This window comes from Trichoderma evansii (assembly GCF_050947405.1).
Source record: "Trichoderma evansii strain SZMC 28006 chromosome Unknown GGI43scaffold_16, whole genome shotgun sequence".
NCBI lineage: Eukaryota > Fungi > Ascomycota > Sordariomycetes > Hypocreales > Hypocreaceae > Trichoderma > Trichoderma evansii.
In genome coordinates, this window is record NW_028145190.1 from 669,735 (window position 1) to 691,123 (window position 21,389).

General features: G+C 47.9%; 6 protein-coding genes across 6 annotated transcripts; 2 read left to right on the forward strand and 4 right to left on the reverse strand.

The window, feature by feature from the left end:
• Positions 1–966: 966 nt before the first annotated feature.
• Positions 967–3,097, forward strand: GGI43DRAFT_424188 (transcription factor domain-containing protein; the record flags this gene model as incomplete). The annotated part of the gene is made up of 3 exons (XM_083208332.1): positions 967–1,339; positions 1,413–1,499; positions 1,563–3,097. 3 exons carry the CDS (start codon positions 967–969, stop codon positions 3,095–3,097), a joined length of 1,995 nt encoding a protein of 664 aa, XP_083058657.1.
• A 1,435-nt stretch (positions 3,098–4,532) lies between these two features.
• Positions 4,533–6,152, reverse strand: GGI43DRAFT_109363 (uncharacterized protein). Its single transcript, XM_083198887.1, has 2 exons — positions 5,735–6,152; positions 4,533–5,671 (listed from the first exon to the last, which is right to left on the reverse strand). The coding sequence occupies exons 1-2, from the start codon at positions 5,824–5,826 to the stop codon at positions 4,624–4,626; spliced, it is 1,140 nt and encodes a 379-aa protein (XP_083058658.1). The 5' UTR covers positions 5,827–6,152; the 3' UTR covers positions 4,533–4,623.
• Positions 6,153–6,779: 627 nt separating this feature from the next.
• On the reverse strand, positions 6,780–7,332 carry GGI43DRAFT_109361 (uncharacterized protein). Its single transcript, XM_083198886.1, has one exon. It carries the CDS (start codon positions 7,228–7,230, stop codon positions 6,907–6,909), a length of 324 nt encoding a protein of 107 aa, XP_083058659.1. The 5' UTR covers positions 7,231–7,332; the 3' UTR covers positions 6,780–6,906.
• A 1,826-nt stretch (positions 7,333–9,158) lies between these two features.
• GGI43DRAFT_109380 (ankyrin repeat-containing domain protein) lies at positions 9,159–15,776 on the forward strand. The gene is made up of 5 exons (XM_083198888.1): positions 9,159–9,484; positions 9,548–9,779; positions 9,835–9,888; positions 9,973–10,284; positions 10,337–15,776. The coding sequence occupies exons 1-5, from the start codon at positions 9,429–9,431 to the stop codon at positions 15,461–15,463; spliced, it is 5,781 nt and encodes a 1,926-aa protein (XP_083058660.1). The 5' UTR covers positions 9,159–9,428; the 3' UTR covers positions 15,464–15,776.
• Positions 15,623–18,191, reverse strand: GGI43DRAFT_410450 (major facilitator superfamily domain-containing protein). Its single transcript, XM_083206621.1, has 5 exons — positions 17,464–18,191; positions 16,673–17,364; positions 16,282–16,571; positions 16,128–16,225; positions 15,623–16,066 (listed from the first exon to the last, which is right to left on the reverse strand). Exons 1-5 carry the CDS (start codon positions 17,658–17,660, stop codon positions 15,850–15,852), a joined length of 1,494 nt encoding a protein of 497 aa, XP_083058661.1. The 5' UTR covers positions 17,661–18,191; the 3' UTR covers positions 15,623–15,849.
• Positions 18,192–19,232: 1,041 nt separating this feature from the next.
• GGI43DRAFT_109415 (uncharacterized protein) lies at positions 19,233–21,053 on the reverse strand. Its single transcript, XM_083198890.1, has one exon. It carries the CDS (start codon positions 20,783–20,785, stop codon positions 19,400–19,402), a length of 1,386 nt encoding a protein of 461 aa, XP_083058662.1. The 5' UTR covers positions 20,786–21,053; the 3' UTR covers positions 19,233–19,399.
• Between the last annotated feature and the right edge of the window lie 336 nt (positions 21,054–21,389).

A 21,389-nucleotide genomic window follows, 5' to 3' on the forward strand; every position in this document is an offset into this window, starting at 1 on the left:
GAACGACGGCACACCAAGGCCTAAAGCTCTTGAGTCGTAGCAACTTTAAGGGGAATAACAGCGAATGCCACAGGCGAGATGCGGCTAGCCTTGGCGTTCAGTATCCCGCACGCCCCTTCCCTGGTAGCCTTTGGGTGTGTTTCTAGACTCATCCACGTCGCCTGGGGGCCAAGATGGATGGCTGTGGGGGGAGAGGGGACACCAAAGACGATTGACGGATGATTCTCGTGAGGATCTTATGTACAATTACTGTATACGATTCAAACGGATGTTGTTTGCTTGGACCCTGTCCTCGGCCACTAAATAATAAGACCTCTCCTCCACTACAACCCCTCCATACCACCTAATCCTTACTTCTCTCCTCGTCTGTTCGCTACGATCTTCGCTTGCACCGTGCATTTTGGCCAACTATACACCTCTGATCTTCTCCAGTGCCGATGTCGATGAATTGCCCGACGTGATATTACTAGCACAGACAACCACTTACTCGAGCCTGACGACCTCCACTCTTGAATTTCTACGCGACCTGTAAAGGGAAATAGAGGAGCAAAGGACAGAAAAAAAAGGCCTTTGTGATCTTCGCACTCTATTGATCCTGCTTCACAATTTTCCGCCTTGTTAATTTTTTTTCCTGCGATCTCTTTCTCATTTTCTCTCTCGGTTTCTCTACCTCAGTTTATTCACGTGCCAACATTGTCCAGTTCCCACTTCGATTGGGCATGTGCTTGCTATTAACGTGTAATGGAACGTACGCTCACCATCGTGACGAACGAAGACTTTACTTGGCAAGACGATAACAGTATGTCTCCCGATGAAGGATCTTGGGATGATATGGTGCTGCCGTCCCCATCTCCTACCGAGACAGCATGGAGAGCAGGCGTTTCTGCGGCACCCCTTCAGATGGGCCAGCTGTCGCCTGTGAGCTCCAATACCGACGCCAATATGGACAGCTCTTCTGTCCCTCCCATGGCGCATTCCGCGTCGTCATCGACATGTGTAGACTCTTGGCATGCCGGCCACGGCAATCCAGATGAGTGCGAAGAAGACAGAGATTGGGATTGGGATCAGGTGTCCGACGATACTCTCGCCATTCCAAAACTAGAGCCGACCGACGATGATATCAACCTGGAGGATGTGTGCGAGGCCCCTCTGTCGCAAACGCCGCCAAACGAGATCCTGGGAGTCTCCCAGCTAAAGCAAAAGAGGCCCCGGGGACGACCGAGGAAACATCCTCTCACCCCGATAGTCAACACGAATAAAGTCACGAAAGGCCGTTCAAAGACGGGATGTATCACCTGTAGGAAGCGCAAGAAGAAGTGCGACGAGGCAAAGCCAAGATGTATGCAAATTTCATTCAGCCCTGTGAACACACGCCGTGATCTGTGTAAGCTAACACATGATGGGACTAACAGGTATGAATTGTGAGAAAAATGCCGTCGTTTGCGAAGGATATCACGAAAAGCAGGTCTGGAAGAGCGGCAGAGAAAGAGCTGAAGAGGGTACGTCACAGAACCTAGACGCAATATTGCAAGTATATTAGACTATCAAGCTAACCTACGCAGCAGAGCGACAACGGTGGGAGAATCTACCCATCATTACAATGCAGCCTATCTTTCACGGTGTGGAAACCACCGAAGACAAGATATTTTGGAAACACTACGTCAACCACTTCAGCAATGTGCTTACTGTCGAGGGAGAGGCCAAGAATGCCTTCAAGGACATCATTCTGCAACTTGCCAATCGACATCAAGGCCTGATGCACTCAATACTTGCGGCCAGCAGCAAGCACATTGACTGGGATACTCCTTATGGCATGAAAATCCTCCAGAACAACCCGTCCACAAGCAAGGAGACCTTGGAGCAACGCTCCGAATTTCACCACGATGAGGGCATGAGACGGATGTATGCCGAAATGCAGGAGATGGACGAAGACGACCCAGAGTACAAAACCGTCCTCGCTGCACGATATGGCCAAATGATGTGCCTACTTCTCCAGACTCGAGCTGAAGGCAATCCACGGGGCGACCATAGGGTCCATCTCCAGGCGTACAAAAATTTAATACAAAATTCGCCTCCTGAGGATTCAAACTTTTTAACTTTCATCACGGAGTTTTTCCAGTATCACATCTACGCCGATGACCTCTTCTGGTACCCTGAAAAAAAGACAGAGCGTCTTGCAACGGAAGACTGGGAACCAACAGCGCCCATTCATCCCCCGCGCCTACTGGGAGTCGCTGATGGATTATTCCGCCACCTTTCTGAAATTACCAGCATTCGAAACGCCATTCGCGTGAACATGGCCAACTCCGTTGACCCCTTGGTTGACTACACCAGTCTCTACAAGGCAGCCGAGATAGATGCCGCTATCCGGGAGTGGACTCCCCGCTGGCCGACGGGTGATAGTCGTGATCGTGTCGGGCTACTGTACAAGTTGATGCTATGGGTTTATCTTTTCAGAACGATATACCCCCCATCATCTTTGCCCGGCCGACGCAGCACTATTGGTTCACTACCCACGGCGATGTTTTCAACAATGTCCACGAGCACAAGCTCTCAACCGCGGCGAGCTTCCATGGCTGCAGCCATCGGCCCTACAGGCTCGTCTCCGCTCATGGGAGCGACTAATCCTTTCTCACGTCCACAAAAAACACACAGCGCCCCCTCTTCGCGACATCCATCAAGAACCAGCTCCATGCATGAGGGAGACTCGAAGACGAATATCGCGTCTGGGTCGCAGAAACAGCGCGCTTCATCTCCACCTCCCGCTAGACGACCAGCACAGGACGACAAGCGGATTACTGTAGCAGTTGATGAAGCGCTAGGCCTCTTGGAAACATTCAAGCCTTCTGACCCCTCACAGACTCTCCTCCTGATCCCATGTCTAGTAATCGGAACGGCCTGCTTCGAGCCCGACCAGCGGTACCGAATCCGAGCAGCTATCAGGGCAGTGCGGGGGTATACGGGCCTGAAGAACTGTGATCGGGTCCTGGAACTGCTTGAAGAGGTTTGGGCGCTCATGGATCAAGGTGACTGGGGTGCTGTTTGGGATTGGCAAAGAGTCGCGAGACGAATGGGTCTTGACTTCCCTTGTGCATGATTGAGAAGCTATTTGAGTTGCTTTTCAGTCCTCTTTTTTCCATCTTATGACGGGTTTCTGAGGTTTCTCTCTCACTTTTTTCTCCCGCTTTCTTTTTTTTTTTTTTTTTTTTTTTTTTTTTTTTTTTGAAGAGTTGATGAGTTGATTTTACAAAATCATTTCGCTTTTTTTAAGAAAGTTCCAGTAATGGTTCCTCTTTCATAAGAAGTCTCAAGTCACTTTTTTTATTATAAAAAGGAAAAAGAAAAAAAAATTCACAAGTCAAATCCATTTGACTGACCACGGCATGCCGTTCTACTCAGCGGCTTATATATATATACGTTTTTCTCGCAGCATAAACCCCTTTTGCGTTTGCGCAGCGTTTCGCCCTATCCATTCCCGCTTGGATAGGACCAGTACTGTTAGCCTAACCTAACAACTCACGCTAGATACTATGACAAAGTATCCATCCAGAGGAGGAAAAGGGACGATTTCTTTTTTTTAAACATTCTTTTGCTTTTTTACCGAGAAAGAAGGGAGAACGGGGATTTCTTTAGGCTTGGCGATCTAGGTTTGGAGTTTCACGGCAAAGGGTGGTAGCATTTCCAGCTATGCGGACTGAAAGTGCTTCATTTATCGCACATGGCTGGTTGGTAACGGGGGTTACGGGTGGGAACTTGTAGTCCATTTTTCCTCTTTTTTTTTTCCTTTTTTGCTTTGTTCTTTTTGCTTTTTTGTTGTCTTCCCCCCCTAAAAGGCGTCGTCTCAAAATGTGGTTTTCTTACTTTTCTCAATTTAAAACCCCCCCCCCTAAGTTGATGTGCTTGCCTTTCTTTTTTTTGAAGAAAATTACTCTTTTTTTTGCTGTTGCGTTGCTGCTTTGGATCTCGTTTATTAGACAATGCTCTTGTTTTGTTCTTTTCAACCTAAAAGGAGGTGGTTAGATACGTGAGGATGATTCTATATCCCTTCGTTTGGGTTCTCATTTGCATCTAGATTTTAATTTTATGCATTGTTTGCGTCTTTTGTTTTGTCCTAGACTAAATACGAAATTGTTTCTTCGTTGCCCTCTGTTCTCTCTTTCATCAGCTTTGGTGACATTGTTTGTTTTAGTTCAAATAGATATCATGTTTCAATAAATTTTTGTATCATTTTCATTCCGTCCTAGATAATACGTTGTACTTAAAGAGAATATCTCGGCTCTGCCGAAAAAAGTCCAAGTTTGACCTCTGCTTTCCCACATCTTGACAGTCATATCATGCCAAGGCATAAACGTTGTTGGTAACGAACTCCCGATTCGTAAACGAATCGATACTGCTATGAGCAGAGATGAAGATAGATAGAAAGAAAAGCAAACAAAATACATGAAAAGAGTAGTGATACAAAGCCCCTAATGTTTGTTAACCGCCGTAGACCGACCATCATCGGTGTCCCATCCCATTTGCCTGCCCAATTTCCCATGTTGAAAGACTCGTACCTCAGTCAACGAGTAATAAAAGAAATAAAATCAAATAAAAGATATTGCATAGTTCCCGTGTTTCCTCCTTTCAGTCATCACGTTTGTCGGTTTCAAAATAAAACCTGCCCAACGTGTCGCCTCCTCGTCCTGGGCTCCCCATTCCCGATGGACCAGCTCTGGACTCGCCGCTATCCAGCCGCTGCACGATTCTCTCTGCGGTTTCTCTAGCAGGCTGTCGGCCTACGGGAACTGGTCCTCTAAAGGTTGTGTCCACAAAGACGTCTTGATCGGGGGATATAGGGTTGGTGGGGGGACCGTCTGTGGCAACCCCGTCCATCATACGAGCGTACTGCCGCTCTTGGGCGGCTGTTGCGCTCATTGGTGTGTCGCCGCCCCCAGACATGTATGAATCTCTCTCGCGCCGCGCATCGCTCATGCCCGAGTTGGTTCTCTCGAGGCCCCATTGATATGCAGCGCCGGGGGCTGGCCGTCGGTGGTATATAGGCCCAGAGACAGTGCTGCCGGCTCCTTCACCGAATCCAACGAGAGATGCAGAACCATCGTCGCTCATTCTATCCTCAAATCCACCCAGGGAATGTGTGCCCAGGCCTTCGAGGTCCTCGTCCATCGCATCTTGATCCACGCCAGTGCTTGTAACAGACTCGCCCTCGCGGTAGTTCGTATCCGTGCTCAGAATGTCCTCATCGCCAACGGTGCGCCGGTCTTCGCTGTCTGCCAGATGACTGTCGGTTGCACTAGCGGTACCAACGGTGCTCATCTTGGTCACTGCGACAGGCTGTCCATTGCTGTCAAAGTATGCCGGCGTCAAGTGTTGCGTCGCAGGGTAGTTGAGAGGGAAGCCGGCTGTCGACGTCGGTGTGGTCTGAGGGGATAGCGACGATGCGCGGCCACCTGTGCTTCCTGGAGTATGCGGCGCGGCTCGCAGCGTCGACACCCTCTCGAGGCCGGCTAGGCGAGAGATGCGATCGGCCCTTTCGGCTTCGAGCGTCGTCGCCGATGGATTGTGCTGATGGCCGCGGAAATAGGGCCCGGCATGAAAGTGGCCGCGGTGGCCGTCCTTGATGGCGGTTGTCGAGATGGCAGAGAGAGATGTCGTGGTGCTCGTGGGCGTGCCGCTGGTCAAGAGCTTGTCAGTGTTTTTTCGAATCCAGCTGGGGCTCTACGCATGAACAACGTACGGTATCTCCGAGGGAGTGTCAGGGTTAGGGTCTGGAGGAGGGAGATTTGTCAAGGTCGGATGTGAGGCTTGCGCCATTGCAGTGTCTGACATGATGGCGACCTTCTTGTGATCTGTTTGCGCTTTGCGACAATCAAAGGCGAGGCGAGGGACTCCAGGTCACCACTGTGTGTGCGACTCTGTCGCTCGCAAACGATGTGCTAAATAGTCGTAGTTGATAGATCGCGAGAGATGGAGCGATTTCAGGGTCGGCGGAATCGTAGAAGATCGAAAAGCGCTTGTGCTGGCAAACGCGATGATGTTGGTTTAACGTTGAAGTTCCGATAGTGGTGGATGTCACTGGGAAGATGTTTCACGCCACCCTTTTTGCTTGTTTGCGTGGACCAGGTTTCGGATCCCTAGGAAGCTCAGCTTTGGGCCAGTGCTGTAGCTTCAAGCTAATGGTCGCTCCACAGCTCTTTATGCGGGGAGGAAGCTTCCTCTTTTTTCTGGTTGAGGCTTTGTTTATGATTTAAAAGTGGTTGAGATAAACGATTGTTTTGAGTTGCATGTGTTCTGAGACAACTGTGCCGGTTTCGCTGGAATTGGATAAGCTGCCTCTAGTATAAAGCGACTGTGCAATATACCGAGATAAAGAGCGATGAGCGTCGAGTAATTATACGCCGCTCTAGTAGATAGCTAGAGGCTCTTTACTTTTGTCGAAACCCATATTTCCTTTTTGTTTCTTCTTTATCTTTGGCAGACTTCAGAGGCGGCGTACAATGACGTAGCTTCCGCCAATGGGAAGTTTAGAGTCTGATACTCGGCTTGGGCCAAGCAATGTCACATAATAGAGAAGCAACCGACAGAAAAATATTATGTGAATGGTATTTATCATATTCAATTCCGCTATAAGAGCTAATAGCATGCAATCATACATTTTTTTTGCCAAATACCGCAAGCAAATTAAAGCCAACCTTTCGGCGACGAAGAAAGTCCAGCTTACTCCTCCAGGGTTGCCATGTTTCCCCGTATACTGCCTATGAAACGCCTCCCAGAACCCACCCAAACTTGGTTGATACAATTTAGAATTTGCCTTCGAATTGAGGCTGATGTGATTTTCAGAAAGTAAAACTGAACATGAAAAGAAAAGAAAAGATGAAATGAAGTAAAAGTAACCACTTTCGCGTGCGTTTAAAGGAACACCATGCCCCCGCTTATGACCGCGAAAGATAGGCTGAGGAGGACAAATCCAGGCTCTTGCTTGACAATATTTGTCAAATCGATGTTTAATAGGTGCCTATTTGTGCTTTTTGAAGGCGAATTATTCGTAGAAGATGGCGACGCGACTATGGAGCTATTGACAGCAGTGTTATTGTCGCGGTATACCAAATGATCGCTTTGCCTGCCATAAACTGGCGTCACCACCACTTCAGCCGAAAGTGCGCCATAGTCGGCAAGAGCAAGCCCACAGAGGACTAATAGAAGGGCAAAAAAATTAAACAGCTTAAAAGCCATCTTGTATTATTTTGTGGGACGACGAAATGTGTTGTCGTGGTCGTTGTGTGGAATGGAGAGTGTCTTGAGTCTGAGCAATTGTACGTGCAGATCCAGCGACACAATGGCAATGTAAGTAGCACGTAGAAAGATGAATAAATACGAGATGGATGGCAAAAAAGAAGTTCACTAGAATGAGGAGGGAGCAGCTCTCGCTTTATCTTTTCAGTATGAAGAGCGAGTCCTGATATCTCGAGATAAGACTGGGAGCGATTGCGTCAATAGCGTCTTTGATAAAGGGAGAATGCAATTAGACACCACGCATCCGAGTCTGTAGCCGAGCGACTTTCGAGGGCGATTCGGAACGAGGGATGCATTGTGTTTATAAATAAATAAACGAATCCATAGATACTGCAAGCAGAGATATGCGGGAATGCAAAGTTGCCGGCGGCAAACGGCACCATTTCCTGGCGGGGAGCCGGCGTCTGATATCATGGAGAGGGCGATTGACCAATCTCAGGTACAGCGGGTTAACGGCTTTCATGCATACCAAAAGTAATTCTGCAGACCATTCCTTGGCTAATGCATATCGAGACAGGCATCTGTTTGGTCAGTAAGTTATCATTGCCTCAGTTTATTCCCTCTTGGGCGACCAGGGTTGTTATTTAATTTTTCGAGCCGTTGCATCAGCCCCGGTTGTTCTTTTACCATGAGTCAAGCTCAACCTTTGGATCGAATGTTTGCCATCGACGATCAAAGGCTTGGTGAACAATGGCAAAGTGCTGCGCTCTCGTCCACCATAAGAGCGAATCCAATTGGAGAAAGACATCCTGCAACTTTCACATATCTTAATAGAGATATTATCGCCATTAATACCTCGCGTCGCTTTCCAGCATTACAATTAGCGTAATAACGCATAACATATGCGTCGTCGTCTATCCTCAAGATGCAGCAGACGGCAAGCCGGGTGAAACCGCTAGACACTGCTAAGACTGCGGCCAAGCGGGGTGGACAAAACTCTCTTGTGAGATTTAAAATTCAAAAGCCTGTATATGCAGGTTCCCACTGCTAGCACCGATAAGGATCAGTGCTTGCGAGTTTGCGGTAGTATTTTGACTTCTTATGGTGGGCAGAAGAGAGGGACTGGAGGGCTCAATGCATGCATGCCAGTCACATCGCGTACATGATGGTCACTTATCACTGCAGCTAACTCGTATGAAGCTCTGCTGGGACTGCAAATTGGTGGAGCGGGGATATGTCTGCACAGTGTGGTCCGTAGTAATATCCAACCGTCTTATTTGCAGCACTTGTGATATATCCTCTCTAGTTTATACTGGACACTGTTATGCGTCTTCTGCTCTTTTTGTACATACTTTCCCTGATGATACCTACTTTTTACTGATAATGTGAACATGGACGAAAAGGAGCGTAGCAGCGCGGGGTTGTGTTCCAGAATTGCTATTTGATCCCATATCTTCACTGATGCTTTTTGCATGAAAACCAAAGACGCTAGAAAGCACCTAATCTGGGAAAAGAGGTAGCTGTCCAGGTAGGTCGCAATAGCTGTGCCGCTAGTCATTGGTGCGTGCTTATTAGCTTCATCTCGCCACTGGGTCCTTCGCTGCGCATCGCTCTCGGCTGTCGCTCTGACGCTGTCAAAGTCCAGACTCTCCACCATTCCGTCGCCAGAGACATCGGCTTCGCTTCCCCTGGATCTGGAATGCCCAAGCTCGGTAGACACCGCTGGGCTGATTGACAGAGTTATCAGTAATTCTTTGTCTTCTTTTCCATTTCCTTTCTTCTGCCTACTGAGTCAACGAGACTTGTCCACTCGCCATGCTTGTCTTACATCCTTCGCATGCATGGATGCCTTTCTCTGCCTCAAGGGCCGCGCGCTACAGCCAGCTAGTCGATAGTTCAATATGCAGCCAATAGAGAGAGCTGGCTACATTCTGGTCCTACCATCCTTTCAGCTGGAGGCTCAGCTAGGCATCATCGCCATGGGGAGACGCCTTATAGGCTGTCTGCGTTTCAGCAGTCATGCGACTGCTTTGAGCCTTGCCTGGCAAGCGGCTCTTTTAGCTTGTAAAACACCGCCTGTGCATCAAAATCAGCAGCGCTGCGTACAATATTTCATTTTCTGTTTTTAAAGGCACCGTGACCCTTGACCTTGACTCCTGGCTGAAATTCAATGCTGTCAAGTCTCGCCAAGTATTAATATGGTGCACTTCAATCTGGAACTCATATGGCTCTCTCAGGCGAGCCCGCACGTTGAGTGAGTGCCTAGCTCGCATATTCGCACAAAACCATAATGACACGGCTAATCTTGTTTCTTCAGCCTCGTCTTCGTTCATGGATATGGTGGTAACCCAGAAACAACATGGCATGACGAATCTACAGGTAAAATCTGGATAAAGGATGAAGAGTTCATCACTCGGATAAGGAGGCCGATTCGCATTTTTTCCTTCAGCTACAACGGCGATGTAGATTCAAATCTATCATCCTCTAGCCCAGCTTTCCACGCAAGCGACTTGCTCTGCTGCTTAGAGCAAGCTCTTGAGAGATCCACCGTACGACTCTTGACGCCTCTTAGCTGGACATAATTTTCTTACTTTATACCACCAGGGAAGACCACTGATATTCATTGCCCACGGCTTTGGAGGTATCATTGTTAAAAAAGTCAGTTTTAGACAATCAAATGACCTGCAGCTGTCTGTATCCTTCATAATCTGGTCAAGTCATTAACTTGGGTTATAATCATAGGCAATCCAGCTGTGTTTCGTGACACCAGCATATCCGCAGACTAAAAATGCGCTGGCTGGCGTTGTATTCTTCGGCACTCCTCATACCGACACAGATTCCGAAGCACTGCTTCAAGCTGTCAGAGGCACTGTCGACGCTTTTGGCCCAGAAGATGGTGCTAAAGGTGAAGATATCAGGGAATACGTTTCCATAGCGAGTCGCATCAACGCTACTTTCATCACTTGCAAACCAAGCTACCTGAGAACGCTCTCTTTTTGGGAACAATTACCCTCAAAAGCTACTGGACCAAGTTCTGATACGCACGGACGTCCTGTATGTAAATTTGTATTCGTTAAGAAAAGCAATATCACTGATACTCTCGTAGATCGTCTCCTTACAATGTCAGAAAGAGAAATTGCAAGGCAATACTGATCACATAATAGAATGCAGCCATGAAGAATTACCTCGGTTTTCAAGCGTATTCAGCGACAGATTCATACAATTTATGGATATATTTTCTCAATTCTTAGTGGACACTCTTTCCGAGCGCACCGTGACAACGGTTCCGACGCTTTTCCCGCGCCCCTTATCAGAGATTCGGGAAACTCGGCTCCCAATTGAAGAAATTCCTGGCATCAGGAAACCTGGTCCTATAGTTAAGCCTCGACGAAGATTCTGGAACAAGAGCGACGATGGCCATCAAAGCCCGGAGCGTCGAAAAAGAGACAAAGAAGACAAGACGTCCAGAGAACAATTTCTTCAATCACTACGCGGCTGGTCTGAGAGTAATTATGGAAACGAGATTTTTGTCGCCGCCGGCACCTGTGAATGGTTCAAAGATGGTTCCATCTACAAAAATTGGCTTACCGACCCAAAATGCGGCACGCTCTTCTACATAGGAGCCCCTGGGCATGGGAAATCGCACTTGGCTCGTGCCATTTTTACCCATCTCAAGTCCTCGAAGCCAGACGACATTGTATTGGGATATTTTTGCCAAAAGGGTGAAGAGAGGCCAGCCATTTGGGAATACTTCACTTGGAAGTTGATAAAAGAGTGGCCGGACTGGTTCGCTCACGTACCGGTTCAATTCCGACGCAAAACTGATGATACCAACCCTCGCCTCGATTCATCTGCGTACACTGAGATCTGGACTTCATTTCGGAAAGCCTGCTCGCCTCGTACAATATACTTGATCGTGGATGGAATAGAGCAGACACCTCCCGCAAATTTCACTGAATTCTTCGCTTTGATAGAGCAGCTAAGAAGGCCGGTGATACTGGGGCCTGAGAACCGGCCGAACAACATATTGGAAGCGCCGACAAAGGTTAAGCTTGTCATAACAAGCCGATGGACAAATGCTACTTTTACAGCTTCAAGCACGACTTCCTGTTGTTCTTTACCCAATGATGACCTTAAAAAAGACGTCTCACTTTACCTGGACAAGAGATTCTTAACTATATCTAATGCTAGACCAAAAACAGTCGACGAGCAACTGATACGCAGGGTTAAGGAGAATATTACCCAGAAAGCAGGAACCTACTGGCTCTTTGCTAAGCTTGCGGCAGATGAAGTTGAGAGTTCAAGTGCAATAAACTCTATCCAAGAGCCTCGGGAAGATTATATCCCAATGGAGCTGGCGCGGCTCTACGAACAGAAGATGCTACCTTTACTGCAATCTGCCAACAACAGCGAAAGACACCTGCGCACAGTTCTCACATTGATTGCTTCAGAAGACAATGGTCTCGCATTTTCCCTCAAACAGCTCGAAAGCTTTATACAATGCATCTATGGTCAAGACGATATGCCTGTAGAAAGCCTTGCGAAATCCATACAGACTTTCTGTGGAGACCTGTTCTGGGTCAGCCCAATTGATTCTATGGTGTATTCCGTCCATACCTCCGTTAGAGGCCATCTTAGTAAATATCTTACGATGGAACACAGACACACTAATATGGTTTTCATTTCTCTTAAATATCTGCTTCAAGACGTTTTTCGTACTGCCTTGCCTCTATCATCGAGTGATAGAGATGGGACGGTAGAAAGAATGAGTAGAACAGCGGCTTTTTACGGATTTGCGGCGCAAGGCTGGATAATCTATCTTGCCAGACTGGAAACACTCAGCCCACGTCTGGTGCCGATGCTACAAACGTTTCTATCAATGGATTGCGAGCAATATCGGACGTGGCTCCATTGGAAGTCATGGCTCTTCAAAGAAGAGATGGAAATGACTACTGCGACTACCGAAGATCCAATTATGGTCATGGCTCGAGAGGGTTGTCTTGCTGTTATCCAACATTTTTTCCCGTCTTCGGCAGCCCCTCGTGCTACTTGGAAGAGCAAATTTGAACTCTGGGCGCGGCATATGCCATTTTCAAAAACACAATCTCCCAATCTACTTAGTGGGCAATGGCCGAATATCAGGGGGCTGCATGATCAGACTGTTTTGATGGCAGCGGCCCTCAGTGGAAATCCTGCTTTAGTGGAGCATATTTTACAGTGGGATATCGATATAAATGCTCGAGATGATGGTGGAAGAACTGCCCTCATGCTATGCCTTACCTCAGATCGGTTGATGGGACCGAAAGCAGTGGGCAACAAAACGGATATATATGCTGTCGTTGAACTGCTGCTACTACACGATATTGATCCAAGAATGAGTGAGCATCATGGCATCACTCCCTTGCACGTTGCTTGTGTGCGTGGCAGGCTCGATCTAGCTGAGCTTTTGCTAAGGTTTAATGCTCCAATCAACGTTACAGACGAATGGGGATTTACACCACTCGAAAGGGCATATTCTACCAACAATCCTCTGATTATGAGTATGCTCATCAGTTACGGTGCGGATGTAGAGGCATACATGTTGGGTGGAGAACCACCACTGGCAAGATGCATATACGACGGGAAGCTTGAGATGTTCAAGGTGTTTCTTCCATTTGCGGATATCAACCAGACCACTGGGCTTGGATTTGCGCCAATTCATCTTGCTAGCGATGGCGCTGACAGGATAGAGTTTCTTCGCCTTCTGCTTGCTAGACCTGATCTACATATAGATGCAGTGAGCTCGGCAGCCGATCGATTCCACATCAAACGTGGCACGGCCATTGGATTTGCCATTAATAGTCGCAACTACACAGCGCTAGAGTGGCTACTTGAGGCCGGAGCATATCCAGGATTATTGCCAATGGTCACTGTGCCGCCACTTCACGAAGCCATTATGGTTAACGATAGAGCCATGATAGAGCTGTTATTATTGTATGGAGCTCCAGTGAATGAATCCAGACGCAGTTGGTTTCCGTTTACTGCGCTGGGGCATGCGGTGGATCTTGGCCTTGAAAATATTGTCGAGCTACTCCTTAAGAACGGTGCAGATGCCTCTGTGGAAGAAGGATATGGGGTTATCGCTTTGATTGAGACGGCTGTGACGAAGAAACATCCTATTCCCAAGATCATAAAACAGCTAATGGAATCGCGACATCCTCCTGATGTCAACTACATCCGAGAGAACGAGCAACACTGTGTTATGAGCGCCGTCTGTCAAGGTGATGCGGAGACTGTTTCTATTTTGCTAGAGTATGGAGCAGACTTGAGCAAATTTCTCACGTCGGGCGAAACGGTATCACCATTCCACAATGCTGCCAGGTACGGTCATATTAAAATCTGTGACATTCTGCTACAACACGAACCGGCATTTTTGGACCTTCAGATAGAAAAGGGGTTTATGATTGAGTCCCCCTTGTTTGTGGCATGTCATCGAAAACAGAAAGAAGTTGTTCGCTTTCTTTTAGATAAAGGTGCCAAGGCAGATCAGATCAGCTATTACTATAAGGAATCTCCCCTATTCACTGCTTGTGATGTGGGAGATTTGGAAATCGCCAAGATGGTCCTGGAAGCTGCACCGCAGATGATCAATGTCCCCACTGCTTTCAACAAAACCCCTCTTGTATACGCCTGCGAGCATGGGAATGTCGAGATGATCAAAATGCTTCTTGATGCCGGAGCAGATATTTATCTCCCAAATGGTGCCGGCACAACAAACTCTTTTAGCCGAATCTTTGAGGCTAAAGGCGATAAGCCTTTCAAAATCCTGGATCTACTACTGCGCAGTGGTTTGGATATAAATGCCGTCGATAACGAGACTGGGCTTACTATCCTTGGAATTTCTATCGCAGATGCTGAAGCAAGGCACGTTAAATGGCTGCTTGAGCGTGGCGCCGATCCGAAACGTGCGCAAAGGAGCGCTGGTCGCGAAGAGACGTGGCGGACGGCCCTTCAATTCGTTTCTCATACGTACAATAAGAAAGTCCCAGCCATCATAGATTTGCTGTTTGAACCACGTTGGGGACTGTTGGAGAATCTAGCTCACAAGGACTATCATGGAGGCACTCTTTTCCCCATGCTTGCTCAGCCTCGAAAAGTACTGCCAGTCACTCCCCGTCTACTATCAGCATGTGATGCCATATTCAAGGAGACGGGGAAAGATATTTTCTCCGACCTTATAAATGAGCCCGGCATTGCTGGACTTTCTCCGATCGACTTTGCAATGAACTATTTTACTACCAAACCTTCTGCAATCCCTGAGCTAGACAGAAAACTTCTCTCTAGTATAAACGAGCTTCTTGAGGGGCCTCGCACCACAGAACAACATTTCCTCATACTAGACTACGTTCTTAGCCTCCTTTTTGCTCGCGAAGATGATTGGGACGCAGATATTAAGGTATTGGCCAAATTTATCCTCGCAAGGCCGCAAGTTGGCTGGGACGACGATGGATGCTACATGGGATCGGTAGCCCTTCAAGGGTGCGCCATTTGCGATGAGTCGATTTACGATCCCTATGTCTATTGCCCTCTCTGTGAAACTTCATGGTGCTCAGGATGCAAAGATAGATGCGAGATCAATAGCTTACACCGGCATAAATTGCTTGATATTGAGCTTCGGAAAGACTTGGATATCAATGCACCTGACATTCAAGAAGTTTTGGAGAGGCTACAAAAAAAGGTATCGAGCCGTATATCAAGCGAGCAAACCACTCAACCGGAACAAAACAACGAAGAACTCAGAGAGAGCCCTGTCATTAACAACCTCTCCTCCCTTGAAGAAACCCCACCTCCTACACCTGCTCAAGCTTCTCTACAGCTCGCCATCCTACATGCATTCAATTTATTGGCCATCAGTCGACCCATCTGGACGCCGTTCCTCCCACTATCTCCCACTGCTCAAGCCCTTGTCGATCCCTGGCACAAGCTATGGTCACAAGAGCACGAGTATTGCCAAATGAAAACATTTATGCAAAGGAGAACCATGAACTATGAGAATTCAGCTTGGAGGCGCTTCCAGGAACTGCAGTACCTGAAACGAGGGTTCACTAGAGCTTATGCAGATGAGGAGGGCGTGAAGAAGGATTTTGTGTTACGAGATATATGGAGATTATATGCTAATGAGGGCCGGGAAAAGGTCAAGATAAGGGTATTGGGGCCGGAAGATCCACTCTTTGAAGTCTTGGGAGGGGGATGATTAAGGCGATACATTGCAGAGATTGACATGGCAAGACTGCAATCTTTCACAAAGCAACGAAGATACGGCATTATGTTTTAAAAAAGATAGAGGATATACACGATATACGATATAATGAATCATGACTCTGAATAAATCTTGAGACTACATCTTCATCATGATAGCTAGCTTGGTCCAAGTGTGGTATTAAATATATCGTTTCATCATATTGTTCCATTTTGCCTCCTAATGATAGGAAGGCATATTAATAATTCTGTAGTCCAACTGCATATTGGTTGAGCAGCCATCAGAAAATCCAAAATCATTTTAGAGTCTTCTTTTATCCATTATCTCCACAGTATAGTAATTATTTCCAATAGGATATCCCTTTATCTTCGTTTTGCGCATTAAATCGTATATCTGTAATGAGGACTGTCGTCTCCCAGCTCCTTTAGCTCATCCTCTGGCAGCCCCTGGTGCTCTCGCGGCAATTCTCCAGCATCGCGGCGCTTATTAGTCTTCCAGAGCCAGTACCAGAGAAAGCCATATATGCAGATACCCACGCCGACCATGCTCAGTGAGACGGCATGGCCGCGGATGAACCGTGGCTTATCAAGCGCAGGGCTACATGGCGACGGTTAGCAAATTTATGTCCAAACACCGGCAAACATTTGTAGAAACTTACTATATGAACGCAGACATGATTCCAGAGGCGTTTCCAAAAGTAAGCTGCAAACCTGTTGCAGTTGTTCTTTTGCCATATCGAGGGGTATTATTCGGCAACTACATATTGTCAGATGCTGGTTTTCATGGGCCATGATTATGAGTTTTGAGCTTACCCAGGCGATTGGAAGACCAACGGCAACATATAAACCTCCCGCAACAAGAAAACATCCGAAATAGTGCACTCCAGGAGCCGAATCGGACAACAAGATGCCATATCCGATAATGCTTATGCAGCCAAAGATGACACAGAATATTCCTCGCATTTGGAATTTATCAGAAAGCATAGCAACGATCATGTAGGTCACCGCTCCGAGGAAGTAGCATGGGATGGTAAGAAGCTGGACTTGAGCGACGCTCCATTCGCCGAGAGCATCAATGATTGTGGGTAGGAATGTTGAGAAACCTATAAAAGTTAGATATCGAGAATGCTTTATTCAAAATCGTTCGTGCGTTGATGCTTTTCTGCATGACAGCGACGACAGTGTAGAATGAGAAGACACTTACCATAGAGCATCGTATCAACACCAAACTGCGCAAAAGAAAATGCCCACACCTTCCAGTCTTTGAAAGCTCTCATCATGTCTAGTCGGCTAAACTCACGGCTGGTAGCTGTGTTCCCGTATTCCCGCCTGTGTCTCTCTTCCATGAGCAGTTTCTCCTCTTTGGTAAGAAAGTATGCAGATTCTGCATCATTTGGCATTGCAACAAAAGTGACTATACCGAGAATCACACTCGGGATACCCTCAATGATGAGAATCCACCGCCACCCACTCATACCACAGACGCCATCCATGTGTCCAATGCCGTAAGCCAATAGTCCACCCAGAGCGCCGGCTATAGCGGCACTGACGAATAGATAACCAATTCTCAAGGCCAGCTCGTGCTTGGTATAAAAGAAGGTGAGATAGATGCTGAGGCCGGGGAATAAGCCTGCCTCGACGACTCCCAGGAGTAGACGACAGGCGATAAGTGCTCCATATGACTGTACCAGTCCTGAGAGGGTGGCAATGATGCCCCATGCTATAACAATAAATGATACCCACAGGCGGGGAGTAAAGAGCTTCAGCACGAGGTTTGACGGCACCTCAAAGAGGAGATATGTGACGAAGAGAATAGAAACGGTAACTTGAAACTGTTCAGATGAAAGGTTAAGATCTTCCTCGAGTCCGTACAATCGAGCATTACCAATGTTGACTCTATAAGCTGTTAGTTTCTTGTGTTTCAGATTTTCCACAACTGCAAGTGGAGTGACGGAAGAACAAGAAGAAATTGCAGAGCTGAGGAGTATATCTCACCTATCGAGGAAACTAAACAGATACAAGCCCATGACAAGAGGAATAATGTAGAGATCCAGCTTCTGCACCAACTTTTTCTCATCCGCGCCTTGAAGCAATGTCTCGGTATCTGATTCCACCGCAGCAGCCTCCGTGGGCTTTGTCGTCTTGCTGTCGTCTTCGGGCATTATAGCCGCCGCTATCTCTGTTGACGCCATCGTTGGCAATCCTTCACTCAAAAGTGATTCTAAGCTTTAACTTAAAGAAAACTTCCCCCGTCTAGTTAAAGAGCAACAATCCAAGTAGCAACAGCCGCTCAAAAGAGAGAAATCACAAAAGGCGGACAAAAGGTCTCCTCTCTCGGCTCAGTTTCGGGCACTTTTGTGCAGCCACTCGCAGAAAAGAGGCTGGAATGTCTCACAAGCTGATGAGTAGGAAAGAAAAAGTAACCCCGGTCTCACTCAATCCGACATAGTGACCACAAACAGACAGATAGCCGCAATGTCTCAGAAAAAAAAGCTTCGGAATTACGATAGGTCGTAGTAATAGCTGGCAAGGTGTATTTCGTAATGCGTAAGCCAACGTCCATGTGAGACATGAAAACAAAAATAAAAAAAGAAGTAAGCCGAAAAGTCACGATGAGAAAAAAAAAAGAGTCACAATATAGTATTAGCAATACTCCATATTTAGTCTGGAGAAAAAAAAATAGAACTGAATAGTGGCGTGGTTGGTCACTCCCGGGAAACTAATTAGCGTGTTCCGCAATTCGGACCTGTGAGGGAAATATTCTTCTAAAACACTTGCCGAGAAATTCCCTATTATAATCTTTGTCTTTTTTCTTGTATGCAGGCTTATCAATCCATCAGTCGATAAGATCTCGCCATTCTAGTATGTATGGTTACTCATATTCCGTCAGCTCGGGTAAAAAGATCCTTCAACGGACAGATCTTGCTCGACTAGCATGTGTGCAACCAGCCACAGAGATTATGGCGTTTATGGCTGTTTGTATCTTTTCTTCTCGAGTCAGGCACACCGCCTTTGGCGAGATTTGAGAGATGGATAGGCTATTAGAGCATGGGTAGCTCTGAATCTATCGTCTCGAGATATAATGACACACATTGGCAGCTCTGATTAGCATCTTTTGGCTCTTTTTTTATTTTTATTTTTTCTAGCTTAAGGGTATTAATTATCAATATAATCAAATAAACAAAGCTTCAAAAAGTTTATTTTCTTCCATTTCATTTCATTTCATTTCATTTCATTATTCTTTTACATGGCCACATAGTTCGCATCAGCCACTAGTCTGCGTCCTTAATCTCATTAAGCTTCTACCTTAAATTTTTCAATGTTTATACCAAATTTCTCCAATCGGCTAAAAGCACAGCCGGCTTTTCTCCGCGTTAGCCCCTGGCAGATGTAAGGAGCGTTTATACTTCACAGACGCATGGCTGTGCATGTTAGCTGGGAACATACATAATTCGAGAAGAAGACGCCATTTTTATAAAAAAAGAAAAAATTTGGTATGAATTGAATCGGTCCATTATTAAAGATACATAAAGTGGTTACGCAGAACAGAGCCAAACGGACGTATCCGTCTGCTCTCCAGAATCTCCTAAATTTCATTCGTCACACGTCGAGTAGCATCTTCCAAATCTTCCAACGTCTGCCGTCTTCTCATTTGCATAGCCTCTCTTCTATCGTTAGCTTCATACGTTCACATCAGTCCGAGAATCTTTCCCCATGTGTGTGAGAATCGCCAAGCCACCATCGTACATTAAGCCTAGTTCGCGATGAACGCGACGGGTATGGACAGTATATACAACAGACACATGCCTTGTATGCTCCCGCCGCGGCCGTATATTAGCTCTCCTAGAGGCTGTGGTCGCTCAGTAGTTGAATCGGCCCAGCCTTCTAGCCTCAAACTCCTTGGTGATGCCCTCCTTTTTTAATATCTCCTCTAGTGGTAGCTTTGCGTGGGCATTTCGTACACAGGCCCGCTCTGGTGGCTCATGACAGCGTTGCCATCGATTTCGGCGGCATCGGATTCATGCCATTTCGAGGCGTTGATGTTGTCATTGCCCAGCTCCGCCGCATCAGCATGAGCAGGATGAGCAGAAGCGAGCTGAGCCGAGGGGAATGAAGCAGGGCTAACGGTGTTTGCTGCAGTGGTTGCCGGGCTGGGAGTGTTGTAGGCTGAACCGTACGGCTCTGGTTTGGCGAATCCAGCACGTCCATCGCCCAAAGCGGTACCACGGTAACCCTCGGGAGCGGGTTTCTGGACTGGGGTACGTCCGGGGGCAAGGAAAGCAGCAGCGGAAGCGGTGTGTGAAGACATGGGTTGCTGGTGGTGACCACCGCCTCCACCACCGCCGCCAATCGGGACTTCAGAAGCACCGACCAGATCGTCGTGATCAGGACCAGGGCTGCGGTTGCGACGTCTCAAAATCAGCAAGAGAGCGGCACCGATGATGAGAAGGCCACCGACTCCGACACCGACACCGATACCAGCCTTAGCGCCGGTAGACAGGCCAGAGCTATCGGCGGCATGTCCCGTATTGTTGTCGGGAGTGCCTGTGTTTGAGCTGACGGGACCAGTTGTTGACTCCACGACGCCAGTGTTGACAACAGTGGAGGTGACAGTCAAGGTGCTGGTGGTGGTAACCGTGGTCTTGGCGTTAACTTGATCCGTCTGGGTGATGGTGCTGGTGATGGTAGTTTTGGATGTTGCGGTAGACTTGAGAGTCTTGGTAATGGTATCGGTAATCGTGGTACCGCTGCCACCGCCTCCAACAGTCACTGTCACAACATCGGTGACGACGGCACGATCCTCCAGACCACGCAGAGCCAGATAATTCTCCACATCCTCAGCACTGGGGGCATAAGTAGGCTCGGCATCAGCGCCAGTCTTGGGCACAATCCATCGATCTCGCTTCTGGGCAGGCCCTGTGGGCGTGGGCGTTACAAAGACCGTGGTGGTTTCAAATTCTGTCTTTGTGGCTGTTTCCGCGTTGCTGCTCGTAACAGTGGTGGTGGTAAAATCCGTAGACGTGAGGACAACCGTGGTCGTGACCGTGGTCGTCAGAGTCTTGGTAGTTGTTGACGTCTTGCCGCCCGCGGTGTTGGTGACGGTATCGGTCTCAAAGACGGTCGTGGTGCTGTCGTCATCAGCGCTGGACGAGGACGAAGAGCTCGGAGGAGGCGTCGATGACGAGGTGGGAGGCGTCGTAGTCGTCGATGATGAATCATCTGCGGCCGCGGATGTGCTGCTGTCGGCTCGGATCACGACTTTTGCCTGGGCAGCCCCAAGCAGCGCGCCGAGAGCGAGCGCCAGCGGCAAGCGCATTGTGAATGGTAAAAATCAATATTCGGTCAAACTATGCGTAGCAGTAATGAAAGGCCATATATATTGAAGCAGTTGCACAATCAAAAAACCCAAACCCGGGGGGGATGGGAAAGAAAAAGAAAAAAAATGTTGACGGCGATCTGCCAGGCGAGTGAAACAAGCGAGTGGAAGGGGTCGGTAGGGAAGGAAGTAGCAGGAGTCGACGATAAACTCGGGCAAGAGGGCTAGAAAAGCCAGTAGGAAAACCCGACCCGTTGTTTGGAGCCCATTTTTGGCGCAACAATCGGTGGCGCACGCGGACTCCGGAGAAGCCACGCAGCGCCCCAGCTAGGGCAACTGGGCAGGTACCGCAGCAAGTACCGATGACTGCGTGCCAGCGCGCACTCAGGCCGGGGTGCCGGGTACGCTCTACTGCCGGGTACATGCAGCACCTCCACAAGCGCCCCATTCCAGTGACCTCAGGCAGCACCTGGGTGCGAGCTCCAGGTTCCCGCTGCGGGTGCGCGCAGTCCGCTAAAACGACCTCCAGGGCCACTAATGCAGCAGTCAACCACAGCATGCAGAGGCGCTGTAAAAGGAACAACGTTACGTGGGCAGGTCCAAG